Below are 17,574 nucleotides of genomic sequence, written 5' to 3' on the forward strand. Positions count from 1 at the left end.
ATTTCTTTTTAAAGAACAACCTGTGCGTGTGTTGTCTGTTGTCTGTGATTTAATTCAAGGCTATGATTTGATATTACTGTATTAAAAAAAGTCTTGAGTGACAGGTATGAAAAACTGAAGCCGTTTAAGTAGACAGATCCGTTAGTAAGTCTGCCATAGGATACATCTTAATTCATCTTGGCTCGCCCTCCACCAGCTCAGTGCATAGCAACTTTTTCTCCCCCCTCTGTTAAAAACAGTAAGTTCAGTAAGTTCCTGTTGTATTTGTGCTGTGATGGAAAAAAGAATGGTCTTTGTAGAGACTTTGTAGAAGTCTCTTCCAAACAAGACTTGCTTTTGTCAGATAAACTTGCTTGATATCTTATTCCAGTTGTACTACTCATCTTGAAACAAAGCAAAAATTGATATCTCCTATGTAAGGAGAGTTTTATTATAGTATTAGAACAGAGCAAGATCAATTTACAGTTCTCAGAGGCTGCTTATTATTTGGGAACAGATCCAGAGAACAGTCTTACCTCAAGCTATATCAAAATGGATTGCAGACTTTGCGTGGAATGTAAGTTAGACTTACTCTCCTCTTGTTGATATTAGAGCTCAAGTTGCGTGTGTCCTAGGGTTCTGATGTTAGAGATTGGTAAGGGCTGTATGGCTTTATGTATACTTACTTTAAATGGATGTTCTACTAGGAAACAAACTAGGAAAGTTTGTTAATTATTGTTTAGTATAAATCCTATTTCTTGCTGCTAATCCAAGTTGAGAGTCTTGTGGAAAATACTCCAAAGTGCTTTTAACTCACAAGGCATAAACATACAGATAAATTTTCCACGTGTTAGCTGGGCTGCAGTAGCTATGCATGCTTTCATCATGTGGCAAATGTGAAGTAATGTGGTAAGGCCTGCAATGAAAGAGTGTCACCTAAAGTTGCTTTACTTCATGTATGATATAAGCTAAGAATATATATGTGTCTAATAAAAGTTCAACAGAGATGTGACAACCTGACTGTTACTGAGATCCATCACAAATAATTTTGTGGTATCATTTTGAATCTTTGAGACTTCCTCTTTCCTGCAACTATCTTCCATCCAAATGACTCTGCCTCTTAATCTCTTGGAATGAGGAGCATGGGGACGTGCGAAGCTGTTCATCAGTTTTAGTCAGAGTATTGTTTGATTTGTGGGGACAAAAGCAATTTGTTTTTAAAGAAATTCTCAAACTCCACTCATCTGAACTCTTTGCAGGGTCTTAAGAGGAAGAGACCAAGGGAAGAACTCTATTCAAAGGGAATTACATGCTGATGTACCTTAAAACAAGACTTTTTTGGGGAGAAATGCTGTGTAGTGCTTGCTGTATTGTTTGAATTTTCATTACAGTTTTGGTATTTATAAGGTACATTCTCAATATAATTTTACAGCTTTTTTTCAAAGTAGCATGTATTTACTTTATCCACTTGATGTTGCTTTAATTTCATAGTGACTGGGGCATCTAATGCTTACAGTGGCCTATATCTTGCAGTTGAATCCACTCAAATGGAGCTGTAATTAAGGCATGCTTTTTTAATCCTTTTGGGATTTTCTTCTGTAAAAGGCTAACAGATGCTATAAATTAGGCCTTATTTTGGCCCACTTTGTGTTAAAAATTCCATTTTAGAGTTACTTCTTGTGAACTTTCTATGGGCTTCAGAAAAAATTGTATTGTTAACTGAAATTTGTTAATCCTTCCTTTAGAATGGTCTTGGGTTTGCTGACTCTGTCCATACATTGTTGCAGTCCAGCGTGATCTATTATTTAACTAGCACAAAATGTGGCAATCCTCAGCAAAACAGTAGGTTGTCTGCCTGTTTTAATAGATCCCACACACCTGATGTGTGGAATTGAGGCTTTTTTTCATCCTAGGGAGAGATCAGTCTAAGAGGTAATCTTAATCTTTGTCTTACAGGAAAATAATTATAAAATTATTTGTGACACTCAAATGTGTATTGCTGTGGATGCATATGTGCTTGAGGTTAAACAGTGTGTTCAGAAGGGTATATGCATTTTTTAATGCATGAAGGTAAAATAAGGATAGTCTATCTTCTGTGCATCTCAACTGCCTTAAGTCTCAACGGAATGCCTCTGCTACTTTAAAAATCAAAGACCTGGTCAGCAAAAACTTTGTCCTGTTTCTTTTAGTTCAGCTTTTTATAGATTTCATTTCAAAAGTTCATGCTTTTGCCAAAAAAGGCTTGCCTTCAAATACACGGTCATAAAGCTTGAAGTATTGTCCTTAGTCCAATAGATAATGCCAGCCAAGGGTGCTTTTACTGTTTTTACTGGTCAAATGAATCCTGTGTTCTCTGGAAGCCTCTGATCTGAAAATAATGCTTGATGAATCAGTAGAAATAGGTCAAAAAAATGCATCTCTTGGATAAATGTGGTGTAAACTATGGACTTGGAGTATCCAGGACTCCTCTGGACACTTTTAAATCATGGGTTTCTTGCTTTGAACAGTCAATATTAGCATAGGCATTTGCGCTATTAATGGAGCTGAGTAGGGAATGGTTACTATTGTCAACCCCGCTGAAGCATGAGACATTGGAAAAGCCTTTGTCTGCCTTTACAGGAGTGAAAGTAGGGCTAGTAGCTTGTGTGATTCTGTAGGAACTGATGAGGTCGTTGCTTCAATAATTGTAGTAGGACTAGCCTTTGCGTTTGTTAGCACACAGTATTATCCTTAAAAGCCTTACTTCACAGCAGGGTTTGACACACAGCCTATACCATTCAGAGGCCACTAATGCACATTCTCATCATTATACCCCTAGAGACCATCAGTACTGGTCAGCAAGAGTTGGTCTTTAGCTAGATGAGTTTCCTTCATGACAATCCTACCTATTTCTTTTTGATACAGGATGACAGAATGGATGAGGTTTGAATGGACCTCTGGAGATCATCAAGTCCAACCTCCTTTGCTCGAAGTAGTGAAAATTGGAACAGGTTGCTCAGGATCTTGTCCAACTGGGTTTTGAATATTTCCAAGATGGAGACTCCTCAGCCACTCTGGGCAACTGTTGCAGTGTTCAATAACCCTTAGATGAAATTACATTTAAACCCTTTTTTAGTGTATTTCAGTTTGTACCTATTGCCTCTTGTCCTGTCACAGGACACTAATGAGAAGAGCCTGGCTCTGTCTTCTTTACTACCTCCCCTCAGATAATTATCTACATTCATAAAATCCCCGTGAGCCTTCTCTTCTCCAGGCTTAACAGTCCCACCTCTCTCAGCCTCTCCTCATGTGAGAGGTGCTCCAGTTTGTCCATCAGCTTTGTGGCCCTTTCCCAAACTCTCTCTCCAGTATGTCCATGTGTCTGTTGTGCTGGGGAGCCCTGCGCTCCAAATGTGTCTCACCAGGGCCAAGCACAGGGAAGGATCACCTCCCCTGACCTGCTGGTGATCTGGGGGCTGTTGGCCGTCTTTGCTGCAAGGGTGCGTGTGGCTGGCTCACGTTCCCCTTGTTCATGAAGACCCCAGGGCTTTTTCTGCAAAGCTGCTTTCCAGCTGTCTGGCCCCTGTGTGTGCTGGTGCCCGGGGTGGTTTGTCCCCAGGGGCAGGACTTGGCGTTGCCTTTTGAACTTCCTGAGATTCATGTGTTGGCTCATGTCTCCTGCCCATTGATGTCCCTGTGAATGGCAGCACACCCCTCTATGGTATTGACCTCTCCTCCTGGTTTTGTGTTACATGCAGACATGCCGAGGGTGAGCTCTGTCCCATCAGCCAGCTTCATTAATGAAGATGTTAAGCCGTCCTGGCCTGGGTATTGTCCTCTGGTGTACGCCAGTAAGGCTGGGTCTCCAGCTGGGCTTGGTGCCACTGGTCACAGCCCTTTGAGCCTGGCAACTGAGGCAGTTTTCTGCGCTCAGAGGCCTGGTTTTCCTGAGGGCTGCTCTTGCTGGTAACAACAGAAGCAAAGGCAGCAGTTGAGTACCTTGGCCTTTTCCCTATCTCCTGTCAGCAGGTCCTATGCCCCATTCAGTCATGGAGCCCTATTCTTCCTGATGATATTTTTGCAAAAGCCTGTGAACCATTCTGGAGCATTTTTGATCCTCCTTCTTGCTTTGATCCTTCTTCCTTTTGGGATCCTGTGCTCTACTATGTCATAGTCACCGCAGCTATGGCTGCCTTGACCTTCACGTCACTGCCCAGTTTTTCCGTGTTTGTAACTATGATGTTCAGCAGACTGCCTGCCCTTGTTGGGTCCTCAGTAACCTCTTTCAGGAAGTTATAATCAGTGCACTCCAAAAACCTTCTGGATTGCTTGTTCCCTGTTGTGTTGCCCTTCCAGGAGATAACAGGGTAGTTCATGTTCTATGTGAGGACCAGGCGCCTGTAAATGTGAGGCTGCTTCAGTTATACGAACAAGATCTCTCATTTTGTCTTGATCAGGTGATGAGTAGCAGACACCTGCCACAATGTCACCCATATTGGTCTGCCCTCTCATCTGTGACCCATAAGCTCTCAGTTGTTTCATTGTCCATTGCAGGGTAGAGCTCCATGCATCCCTGCTGCTCTCCCAAATAAAGGGCAGCTTTCCTTCCTCACCATCCCAGACTGTCCTTAAAGAGCCCGTATCCAGCCATGGCAGTAGTCTGGTCCTGTGAGCTATGCTGCTGTGTCTCAGTGATCCCCTTGAGGTCATAGCCCTGCAGCTGCACCCAGACCACTAATTCCTCCTGCTTGGTCGCCATGCTGCATGTGTGTTGGTGTATGGGCACTTCACAGAGGCACCCAGTCATGCTGATTTGCTAGAAAAGGTATTACAGCTTCCCCCATCATGCTGTCCTGCAGGCAGCGCTTTATATATATGCTTACATTTGAGGTGGGGCCCTGGTTAGCTCTGTTTTTTTGTTTACAGGATCTCTCTTGCCTACATCACTCTGCACCCTTTGCTTGCCCACGTGGTCTGCCACTTCCTCACTTGGCTGTGGGTTGTCATCTACCTCCCCTGATGTTGCTGGTATCCTTCTCATGGAGCTGCCCCAACCCTCTACATGCCAGGAGAAGCCTTTTAGTGCAACTGCTGCTAGGTGTTTACATTCCTAGTTGTAACACGCAGGTGTTAAAACTCCTAGGTGTTTACAGCTACTACTGCTGTTTTCTCCAGCAATTAAATCTAGCCCTGTGTGGCTTATAATTCCTTAGCCCTTTCTTATTCCCCTTTCATCCCCAGAAAGCACTGTTCTTGTATGCTTTGCGCAGACTTGCATATCTTTCTGGGGTTGTAAGAGGAGATTGACTTAGCTGGTTCCCCATGGTTTCACCTGACCAGGTAATTTATTTAATGATAGTGCTAGTGAGGGGGGTCAGAAATCTATGGCTGCTTATGGTATTATTGTGTGTTAAAATGATTCAAGAAGTTGCTGGACAGTCTGTTAAATTTTATTACTTTTGCTGTTCATGTCTGAATAGTCATTTCCTCACAACCATGTCCTATGCATTGAAAGATTTTGGTCACTTTCTCTTCAAGTAAAGCCTTACTTAGGTATTTTTCCCCCCTTGCTTTGGACGGTTATAGTGAGCTCTCGCTATTATCATGTCTGGTTCTTCTCCCTTTAGGCTTCTTAAAATTCTCTGGATATATTCCACTATAGTCTGGATTTTAGAACAAAATATTTGTATTTGTGTTATACAAGGTAATTCTTCTCTTCCCCTCTTTTCCTTGCTTGTCATTCATCAACAAGCCCATACTTGGGTATCAGTACTTCATAACTAATTTTAAACTGGCAAAGCAAAACTTGATGGGATGTCTCACATTGTCGCGAATGAGTGGTTTAGAGGCTGCTTAAAAAATCACCATCAAAGGTATTAGCAGAAGGTGATTTTAATAGAAATTTATAAAAGCACGACTTCACAGAGTTTGATGGCAAGGTTCACTCTATCACTTATTATATGGATGAAGCATACAAAGGAAAATCATGTTAGAATTGAACTGGAATGATTTCTACAGAGGCCAAGGATGAAGAGGGTAAGGGAGACCCTCCCGTTGAGTCATGAGATTCAGAGAAGACCCCCTTGCTCTCTAAACTCCTGATGGAGTCTAGGTGCGGCTGGATCAACTCCTAGTCCCAGACTTGGTCAACAGTTTATATCTAATGGGAGGAATACAAGCAATAAGGAAACCCTCCTGTTGAGTCATGAGATTCAGAGAAGACCCCCTTGCTCTCTAAACTCCTTCTCAGAGAGGAGTCTAGGTGCGGCTGGATCCACTCCTAGTCCCAAACTTGGTCAGCAGTTTATACCTAATACAAAAAGGGTAAGGGAGACCCTCCTGTTGAGTCACGAGGTTCAGAGAAGACCCCTTTTCTAAACTCCAGAGGAGTCTAGGTGTGGCTGGATCCACTCTTAGTCTCAGACTTGGTCAATGGTTTATGTCTAAGGGATTATATGTGTTTAGCAGCGGTCTAAGGTTCATTCACAGTTTAAGACAGATCATAAGATTTTCGCAGACTATATTTGCTAACGGGTACCTCCATCAATTCACACACACATGCCCACAGACTGAAAGATAGGTAAATATATAAAGGTATACCTGTTAAAAATTCCCCTCGAGTTCAATGAAATACTCACGTCAAATGTCTTGGCATTTCTCACCGGATGAAGGGTTGAGCCTCGAGGAGCGTTGTTTCGGCCAAGGAGCGTTGTTTCGCGCAAGGAGCGTTGTTTTGGCCGAGGTCCCGTGGCAGTTGGCGACAGTCCCCCGAATATCGTAAACTTGAGAGTTTGCGAGCTCTGAGAGGCGTCCCACTCGGAGAGAGATGCTGGGTGCAGCCCATTGCGGTCCAGGAGAGCTCAAAGGGTCTCACTTAGGACCACCGTTCATAAGATTGCAAGATGATTGGCTTTAGTAATCTTTAAATTTCCATCCTGGCCACAGTCAAAGGTGGTAGTTACTAAAATTCTCAAGGTTTCAGTGTTGTTCCAGCTGAGCTATGAGTCAGGTAAGGGTATCAGGGGATGACATCTGGGCCAGGCTGTAGGAGTATGTTCCCAACCTCAGCTATGCAGAGTTTCTGATACGGTCAAGGGGCGCTTAACTGCCAGACTCATTATACCAAGGCCAAGGTTTTATGGGGGTTTCTGAGATCAACAAGCGGCTCAGATCAACAAGCGGCCCAGGAGAGGGGAGGGGGGAATGCACCACCACACACATGGCTGAACATTTCACCAAGTAAGTGTTAATTTTTTCCTCAGATGAGTATTTAATTTTGTCATTGTGTGAAATCCATAGTCACAATTTGGATAAGCTAATGTGTATTGTTGAATAATTTACCTATAGCTAGGGTATCCCCCACAACATGCTCTTTTAACTTTTAATAGTTTTATATATTAACGATATGTTGCTCTTTGTTTCAGAATAAGCCGTTCCAAAGGACAGTGGTTTTTAAGTGTTTTCTCAAAAATTAAGAGACATCAGAAAGGAATTTCAAAAGCCACTCTGCATTTCTTGTGTTCAAGTCTTAGTCCTGATGATCTTGCTCTGTCTGAGATTGTGCAGGATGTTGGGCAGGGGAGTCCATCTTAGGCTACATGCTGAGGCAGCAGGCTCATTGTCTTACAGTTGCCATGGTGGGGGAAGATTGAAAGGTTTTCCATCAGCCTTTATTCAGTGACCTTTTCCAAGTTAGGAATAGCAGTTGACTAGGAAAAACCTAAACAGTCCTTTCTCTTCAGTGAGTCCATACAGTTTTCTCTCGAGTTCTGTAAGCTGAAAAATAAATTGAAATTGAGAAGGTAATACGCTCTGTTTTCAAAATGCCATTTCTGCAAATCTTTGACTTATTGAGCTTCCCACGCAATACATACTTGGAATTTATTAAACTGCTGCATATGAAGACTCCCATGCTTAATCCTTCCAGCAGCTTGCATAAGTGCGGTGGAATAAAAGTTCAAAGTAATGTCAGCATGTGAAATGTTAACAAGTAAAAGCATCGTAAGATTCTTTAAATATTCACAGGGACTTAATTTTCATCATCTGCTTAATGCAGTGACTACATAGTTTTCACAAACTGTGTTTGCTTATTCTTTCAGGCTGAAGATCTTGGAACGGATGTTGGAAGATGTTAGCTGTGGATACTGGGGTTGTGGAGGAGTGGTTATCAGAGTTCAAGGTAATATATTCTTGGATATTTAGCCAGAAGTGTTTGAATTGCTGCTGGAGTAGTATGCGAGAGAGTGCTTGATTGCTGTAGAAAATGAAGAAAAATAGTAACCTTGGATTTTGCTGAGATAATGTGATATATACAAATGTCTGCTTGAATGGATTTTTTCCTTGTCCTCTTTGGGATTACATACTTCCTGATACAGAGCAGTGAAAATGTATATCACAGGTGAATGGTCTTGTTGGTTTGAGTATGGACTAGACTTGACTATAGGTTTTGCTCCTGGTCTGCTTAGATACACTGGGAATGTGTTTTCCTATCTGTATAGTGGAGTGTGATCTCCTTTGAAGGACTGCAGATAAGAAGTACTGTAAGAGCTATGAATAGTAAGTTTAAATGTACAGCTTCCAAAGCGTTGTTAAAAAGATTACCCTCTTAAGTACTGGCAGAAAATCTGTTTAGTGTTAGAGAAGAACTCTTCACGTCAACTGGAATTTGTGTTCTTTCAGAGTAATACTATATCCTGTAATAATGTTCATTAGCTGTGCACAGTCAGTCTTGAGAAAACTCTTTAAAGTATGGATCTGCAAACTGCTGAGTTTCACTGTGAAATTTCAGCGGGGCTACACCTGTGAAACTCTTGTTTTTTATCTCTTTCCCATCCACCGTCATTACATTCTGTATGAAATTGTCTGCAGAATGATAAAATGTAGTGTGTCTTCTGGCAATTTTGTTGTCCTGAAAACATGGTGATTTCTGTAGTAAGGATTTCTTTGTGAAACAAGTTTTAGTTTACTATAAGCTCTGATAAATAGTAACTTGTAATGGAAAATTGTTGTTGAAATAGCTGTTATATTTTAATGATAAAAATTGCTTTTTCTAGTAGTTATAATATTTTTATTTCAGACACTGACAGAAGCATCCATATCCAGCTATGCTACAAACTTGAAAGACAAGAGTGCTTTGATTTCATCTCTTTACAAAGTAATTCAAGAGCCACAGAGTGAAGTGAGTATATCGGATTTCTCACACAAAATGTCTGACATAACACCAGCAGAATAAAATAAGACCTTGTGTGCTAGTTAATTGTGTTCTAACTGAACTACAGAACTACATGAAGAATCCCAGTCAAAATGTTTGTTCTTAGCAATGTCGTACTACCATGGAAACAATTCATAAGTTTTGTAACCTACTGATCATAGCTAAGTTTGTAGATCATACTGATGGGCTTCAGGACTGGGTATAGAATTGAGAAACATGTTAAGGAATTGAAAAGATGTTTGAGACTGACAGAATTCTTTCTGTAATTCAGTATTACTTGAATGTGAATCTATAGCTATCAGGAGCTTGTCTATTACAACCCAGGAGAACAATGTTAGATAGGTTTGCAATCCTTTTAAGTTATTTCTTAGGTTTTAGGTTTTTTGTTGTTGTTTTAAATACATACAATATAAATATACGCATTTATACAGTGGATGTACCCTTGCTGAAATGATGGCAAAAAAAGAAAAAAATTGCGGGGAAGGGGGCAGGTTTGCTCTGTACCTGTGCCAGGAATGGTTCCATACCCCATGACTTCACTTGTTCTAAAGTGTCCAGGTGAGTTCAAAACATACTGAGCTGGTTTCAGTTGTGTCTTATGAACTGTATTGGCTCACTTTCCACCATCCAGCAAACCCTGTGTATATTATTTTAAAATTGCACCAAGTCCTTAATTCCTCTTCTGAAAAGACCCAGCATAAGGAACCTTTCCAAAGTTTGAGATGATGCCAATAGTGGTCAGAGGATAAAATGCTTTCAGTACATACATTTTTAGAGAGAATTCTGAAAGAGAAACTCCCAGGTTGTCCAGTAAAGAAGAAATGTAATTTTACTTTGCTGCTCAGCATTCTGAGTCATTGCAACTGCTGAGTCAAGCCTGTCTGGTCTTCAAAATGCCTATCAACATGTAGATTAATCTGATGAGTCTCACTGTTGATAGCCAAATTGATACTTCCATATGTTCTTTGATTTCGTACTACTTCTGGCTATCACTAGGTTTCTCAGGAACCTTAGTAGCAGGATGGTCAAGACCCTACAAATTCTGCTCGAAAAGGTTGTTGGGATAATTCTGGGGGCAAGGTATTGAAGGTTTCCCTGTTAGTGAGACTTTGAGTTGAAATGAAAAGCCAGTGCTGACACTGAGTGTTGTGCTGCCTTGGGAGAACAGTCCTAAAATCTTTATTTGGACCGTTCTCCGAGTACCTGTCACTTTGTGGAAGGGGCTACTTGGAGCTTTCCACGTTTTGAAAATACTTATAAACTAGCAGTTAAAAAGACAAGTAATTTCTTTTTGAGATCTGTGTAATGACAACTTGCTTTACAGTGTAGGATCTGTGCTGTCCTTTCTTATGTCATGTATGTAATCCAAAGGGGAAGGATTAATGCGTGAACGCTACAAATACTGCTGAGATTAAAAATAGACAAACAACCCCATCTGTATACCTTTGAATATATGTACTTCTAATATAATAATTATCTGTACCTTAAAATTGTGATTAACCTCATTTTGGGGGATGGGCGTGTTCTTTTTTAAGCATTTGAAAAGTAATCGTGTGTATTTGCATCTGTGACTGCATTTTCCTGCTGGTTTGTGTTTGCTTCTCATACGGGGTTTTTTTGTTTGCTTTTCCAAAAAGTTAATAATCAATTTGTGAAATAAATGAACTACTTGTTTGCTATAGCAAAGAAATATCCAATTCATAGTAGCTTTGTAAGTAAAGACTAGTAAAGTTAGTTACTTTTGAGGTTCCTGGGCCACTGATTGGTAGATGAAAAATGTAATTCAATACAAGGAGAGTCTTCAGTAGATGTGAAGATTTAAGGGACTTTTAATTGACTCAAGAGTCCAATGGAAAAAAAAAAATTCTGAAGTTTGTTTCTTCACAAATTCAAGATTTTTTGCTTTCTACCTAAAACGCTGTTGCCGTCCTTATAGATAGTAGCCATGCAGATATTTGCATTAGGAAATAGAAAGTGTTTGGAGCGTCTAACACATTTGGATGCAGCTTAAAAGGAAGAGGGATGAAATTGCTTGGAGATTCTTCTGTTCCAGCATTAAAAATTCTTTCAGTCTAGATACCTTTTAGAACTGTTTTAGTGTAAAACAATATCTTGAAACAGCAACAATCATTAGTGCATTTTGATATTAGGTTGTAGCATGTGGTGGCATTTTAAGGAAGAAAATCTGGTTTTGTACTGATTATGCATTTAAATGTGCTGATATAAAGCTGTCTCCACTGAGATAACGATATGAACATGGATACCTGTCATAGCTATTTACGTACAAGCACATCATTCTGAACTGATGCTTCATTAAAGGAAGCATGCAAATTGTGTGAAATATGTAAGCTGAAGATGGAAAGCACTTGTGCTGGTGAAGTTTTCTAGAAGGATCTTTGATATTCTGCTCTTAAAACTGATGACTAGTTTAGCTTGGCATGATTTTTTTGCCTTTGCGGTAGGTTTTTCCAAAGAGAAGCTATATCTATCAGAAGCTAAAAGTTGTCTTTTTTTGAATGGATCAGATTGTCCCAAATTACTTCTTAAAAGGAACTAAAACCTGCTAAGATCTTTGAATTCAGAAGTAACTTTGGGAGATGAGAAATGTTGACTCAACTTTCTTTGTAGACAGGAGGAAAAACTTAGGAAAGTAAGCAGATTTTCTTTCTAGCATGCTCTTCTGCTGGTGTTGCCTCCTTTGCTGCAATAAAGGGAGGAAAATATAGAAGAATGGGTTTCTTACCTTTCTGAAAGCTTGCTCCATTGAAAAACAGAAGCAGAACAACTGAGTGTTGTAGTTAAATAAAATGGAAAACTTGATCTGCATGTTACCAGCAGTAAAGTACATATCTATATTCCAGTTTTTAGGGATTTTCAGAAAGGTGTTGAGTAATCCTTTGCTTTCTGAACTGAAGTGCAGTGGCAATTCTAATGATAATGGTATCGTTTCTCGGTGCAATCTCTAAAATACTCTAAAATGCATGTCTGGTTTGGATTTCTTCATTTTCAGATTGTAACTCTTGGGCTTTTTGTGCAGGAATACATTTCAGTGAAGGTCTATTACTAGCCTGAACATTCCTGGTTTTGAAATTAATTTAGAGTCTATTTCTGTGAGTCATATAGATGAACTGTTAAGACGTTAAATCTTGGAGGCAAGAAACAAGGTAGCAAAACTAGTCCTTTAGGTATGTTACATTTGAATCCTGTCTTTCAGAGATTTGCAATTGGAGAATGTCACATTTTATGTAATGCTTTTTTTATATACTAGCTGGAGCTGGTAAAATGAATTCTAAATAGCTGGAATCTCAGATTTCATTTTGTAAAGTTCGCCAATATAAATGCATCAACTGCCTAGATTCTTTCTCAAGGAGTAGTTTCTTAGATGGTAAGGAGGTCCTATTTGTTATTACTTGCAAATAAATGATTTATAGAAGATCGAAGATTTAATTAAAAATCCCCTTTTTCCCTTCCCTACCCCACTCTTTTTTTTTTTTGTTGTTTTTAGAAGAAATCCTTTTACAGTTCTAGACTCTTACTGATGGTTCGCTGTGTTTGCTGCCAAAAAGTATTTTTGAGTATGTGCTTTTGAGTTTTTGCTTGACAGTTCAGTGTCCAGTTCAACTGGCTTTGAAAGTGCTTACTGGTTTTGACAGTATTTTCCACTTGGGTTAGGAAATCTCCTGCCTAGGTGACAAAATAAAAATATAACTTCCATACATTGACACATGATGGTTAGCACTATGTTTTGTTCTCTAGCGGAGGTAGGTGGTAGCACAAGAATGCACATTAAATCCAGAAACACAGTGCAAGCTGATTGCTTAATTGTTTTTAAGTCTTTTTTTTTTTAACTTGTTCTAGCTCAGTGTATTACTTCCAGATCAATATATTACTTCCATTTATATCAGCTTAACAAATTTGATTGTAAAACTACTCTTGAGGCTTCCCATTTCTGTCTGAAACCTATAAATACATTGAAGTTTCTAGAAGATTTTAATGAGTGGAAAAGTGAACTAATTCTACTGTATACTAAGTTATTGTAACACTTTGAATTTGAGTGTTAATGCAGCTCTTCTCGCTCGGTGGGTAAAAGCTTCTGGCAATTTTTGCGTACACTGTTGGAGCTCTAGAACAGCAAGACCTTTTCCAGGTACTTTTCCTGTATATTAGAGATATTGAGGGCATGGTATGAGGTGTGCTGATAACAAGTATCCTCTATTTATGCCTTTGAGGCTGGAGGAAGTGAGCCAAAAATGAGAGAAAGGAGCCATTGGAATGCTTTCTTCACATGGGAGGGAGGGCTGTACTTTTATCATCTGAAAGTATGTTATAAGAGATGAAAAATGTATAAAGTGACTTGGGTAGTTATTGCATCAGTCAGTCTCTAATAGCTAAAATGTAACATTTATCAGTTTACAGTTTTGTCCAAAGGATTGATCCACACAAAGTTGCAGTTTCTTGTAATGTTTTATTCATTCACAATTGTAATTTATATTTCAGCTTCTGGAACCAGTTTGCCATCAGCTCTTTGAGTTCTATCGCAGTGGTGAGGAACAATTGCTACGATTTACTCTGCAGTTTCTACCGGAATTGATGTGGTGCTATCTTGCTGTCTCAGCCAGCAGAGATTTGCAGAGCAGTGGATGCATTGAGGCTCTTCTCCTAGGAGTTTATAACTTGGTTTGTATTCGCATGTAATTATTCAGGCTTAAAAATATTAGTGTGCTTTTGGGGGATACTATAGAGTATTTTACTGGGGAATAATTAACTATTTTGTTTCAGAATTGAAATGAAGTGATTGAGTATCTCAGTTTTGACTCTTCAGATTGGTGTCCGTGTCAGAAATCTGCAACATGAACTTTTATTCTTTTATTTTGGTGAATATTTTCTCTGCTCTTTTTGTGGTTCCTGGAAAGTGTTAATGCACTAATGGCTGAAGGAGCCAAAGGAGTCATCTTAATTTTTTTGTAACTTAATTCTTGGTATGGTGATTAAACTTATTTTGCTCAAGAGCTTTTAGAGGTGCTACTTTTGAAATGGTTGCCCATATTTTCTGGGGCATTTTGACTATCTTGACTAGAAAACACAAAAAATCACTTTCAACAAATTCTTAGTACTTGACTGCTGAACAGATTGCTTAGCTTTGAGAAATTAAAGGTCTCATTTCATTTTGTAATAACCTTGACATTTTTTTCATATTTTGTATGAAAAGGTGCTGTTTGTACTAAATTACTGCTTTGAAGTACTGAATTATGAAGGAACCTTTAAGAGCACCATATTTTAGTTATGCATTTAGTCTTTTTATGGCTATTATAAAAAGCTTAGTATTATTATGTCCATTGGGGTTCTCTTCAGTGTAGTTTGTATGTTCTGGATGATTTAGGAGGGCTTTTTGGGAAGTGAAACAGTGATGAACTTCAAGTCTTCTCTCTGCATTCTGAAAATCTGGAGAAGGCAGCTCCCATCCTCCTTCTAAAAATAATCTCAAGTGTCTTTACCAAGCGAGTGAAAACAGGAGTCTACTTAAAAAGACCTGAGCCCTTGTATTCAACTGTTCTTTAGGCAGAGTACAGGCTTCATGTGTTTTCTGTGTGCTTAGTTGTATCTGAGAAGAAAAACATTCTGCAAAGCATTTGGTATATCTTGCGCCTTAAGTCAATTCACTCCTTTATTTCCATGATGAAGTAATCTAAAACGGCTGATGGATGTGGCTATAATCACTTGTCTTTCTCCTAGAAGAGATTACATTTACAGTTAAGCTTGAAGCCAGTCCAGTAACGTCTTCACTTAGCTATGAACCATTTCTTCCTCAATTAGTAACATAGCCATCGATCTCCAGCTGCTTGGGGTCATAAGAATTTTAGGGCAAGCTTCTGTAGGAAGCTGTAGATCAACCTGATTTTTGGAAACATTTGGGGTTTTTTTTACCCCCTTCTGCTTTAAGAGATAATGAATGCTTATGGTAAAGTAATGCCATGTTGCTGATGCTGACTTCTTTCCCTCTGATGTCGTATAAAATTTGTAACTTAAACAATCAAGATGGTGCTGTTCTTCAGCATACAATGTTGAAAAGGTAATAGGTGACCTGCTTAGGTACTTATTTTCTCTTTAACCAGCTACTTTATGTTTTCAAAAGCAAGAGGAAAGATGTAGCCTAATACAAATAGTAATCCTTCTGTAAATATGTACGATGGTCTCTTGGAACTTGAGGGAATTAACATGCTCAATAGAGTCCTGCTGTTTCTTACTGATGGAAATTGAAAAATTAAGTATTGCTCAGAATAATTTTAAATTCACTATGTTGTCAGGAATATGGAATTATTGTGGCTGAACCTTGAGATCATGAACTGGTTTGTTCTACTTTCAGCCTGGAGACATACAGTGATAGTGCATGCAGTTGATGTTTTTGGCTTTCCTGGCTGTAGGTATCAGTTTTTTCTAATACGCTTCAGATCTTGAAATGCACTCCTGAACCTTAATTACAAATCTGATTAGAATGAAGAGTCAAAATATTTATATTTTTAGATTTTAGAAGTTTGGATGTAGCCAGTTTCTCTTCTCTTCTCGTCCCATATATTGAGGAAACTGTTTTCCACATTGATGCAGAAGCAATATTGAAAATTAAAGTATCAGTGGTTTGTGTGGAGAGTGGAGAAGCTGTATAACTCTTCAGACAGAACAGCTCTGTATGCCTTTTTGATACTGCTCAGTCTTCCTTTACCACTTCATATTCTGCTTCAAGACATGAGTTTTAATAATTACTATGTGAAGTTAGTCCTTCAGCCTTCCAAGGCATAGGTTTCAGGAGACACTGAGGCTCTTCTCTAATCTCTACCTTTGGATATATGAAATCTGCTGCTGAAATTTAGGGGCGGGGGGGAAGTTCTTGTGTGTGAGATGTTGGTTATTGGTCAGGTCTGCTTTGGAATTTCTGAAGATTTTTATTTGAAGTACTTCAGTGCTTTCTGTGATACGCAGGCACATCTTTTTTTGCCTTACCCGTTAGTCTTCCCATATCTTACAGGAGTGAGAAGTCTGCCAACATACTGCTATGGTGGTATCTTGCAGGAAAGTAGCTTCTCTAAAGCTTTGCATCCGTGCTTCTTTTAAGTCTCTCTGTAGGTGTGGAATTATCAGACTTGGGCTTTTGCAAATACTATGATGTCTGCTACTATCAAACCATGTGAGGCTGCAAGCATTCCAGAGCTATAATGTTTCCAAAACAAATTACTTGTAGAGTCTTTACTTGATGGGTAAATAGTTTTCAGAACAGAATTATTGAGCATTAACCTTCACAATTAGCAAATAGTGTATAATTAAAAATGATAACACTGTTTAACCATATTGAGATTTCCAGTTAGTGTTTTTAAGGTGGACTCTGTATGCAAATGCATGTGCCTTTTGTGAAGTCATTTGAATAGTTTTCAGAAACAAAGCAAATGAACTGTGATAGAAAGCAAATACAGAGATAATTTCTAGTTTGTAGCTCGGATTGTTACAGTATCCCTCTCTGTCCCTATAATAATTTGTTGGCTTTCTTTATCCGTTCACACCCACCCAGCATTTAACATTTTTGAATGTCTGGTTTCTGTAGTACAGGGTAACCATTGGCATCTTCTGTCTTTTTCAGGAGATAGTTGACAAAGAGGGACATAGCAAAGTGCTGAGTTTCACAATTCCATCTTTGTCCAAACCTTCAGTCTATCATGAAGTAAGTGACATCTACAACATGAAGTTGTTACTGATCGAGAAAGGCAGTATGCTTTGGGGACCTGTTTGTTAAGAATGAAAGTGAAAAGTAGTTTTAACGTGTTGCATGATGACATAGGAACATATTTCTCAGTCTTTTGAGTACTACTAACTGGTCTCTGAGGCCTCTTCAAGACTGAATAGTCATAACTCCATAATATCCATGTACCAACTATGTCTTTTTTTTCTCTTCTGAAGCCATATACCTTACCTGGTGTAAAATAACTTCTCAAATCTAAGACAGCTAAGAAGTCAGAGAACCTTAAGCCTGTTAAAAATTTATGTACAAATATGGTGGGGCTGATCGTTGTCTATTTTCACTTGCATTGTAGCAAGACTTCAGGTGGACATGTTTTGAATGACCGTTTTTCCTTTAGCCTTCCAGCATTGGCTCCATGGCTCTCACTGAAGGAGCTTTATCACAGCATGGTTTGTCCAGAGTTGTATACAGCGGACCTCATCCTCAGAGGGAGATGTTAACAGCACAGAACAGGTGAAATTGTATAATAGGATTTTGCTACAGAATCATTAATGAATCTTAACTTCTTATAATTTTTAATATAGTTATAGACTGAAGGTGGATAGGTGTATGCTGTGTTTTGTGGTGGGTTTTTTTTTGTTTTTAAACACGTGTAAATGTAGTTGCAGAAACACTAGCA

General features: G+C 39.1%; 1 protein-coding gene across 1 annotated transcript in view; it reads left to right on the forward strand.

The window, feature by feature from the left end:
- The window catches only part of HYCC1 (hyccin PI4KA lipid kinase complex subunit 1), a 52,804-nt gene that overhangs the window by 14,786 nt on the left and 20,444 nt on the right, over positions 1–17,574 (forward strand). The window contains exons 2-6 of the mRNA XM_075143599.1: positions 8,058–8,137; positions 9,035–9,136; positions 13,667–13,846; positions 16,797–16,877; positions 17,293–17,408. Coding sequence (XP_074999700.1) covers positions 8,087–8,137; positions 9,035–9,136; positions 13,667–13,846; positions 16,797–16,877; positions 17,293–17,408 — 530 coding nt within the window. The 5' untranslated portion in view covers positions 8,058–8,086. The remainder of the gene's footprint in view (positions 1–8,057; positions 8,138–9,034; positions 9,137–13,666; positions 13,847–16,796; positions 16,878–17,292; positions 17,409–17,574) is intronic.

This window comes from Calonectris borealis, chromosome 2, assembly GCF_964195595.1.
Source record: "Calonectris borealis chromosome 2, bCalBor7.hap1.2, whole genome shotgun sequence".
Taxonomy (NCBI): domain Eukaryota; kingdom Metazoa; phylum Chordata; class Aves; order Procellariiformes; family Procellariidae; genus Calonectris; species Calonectris borealis.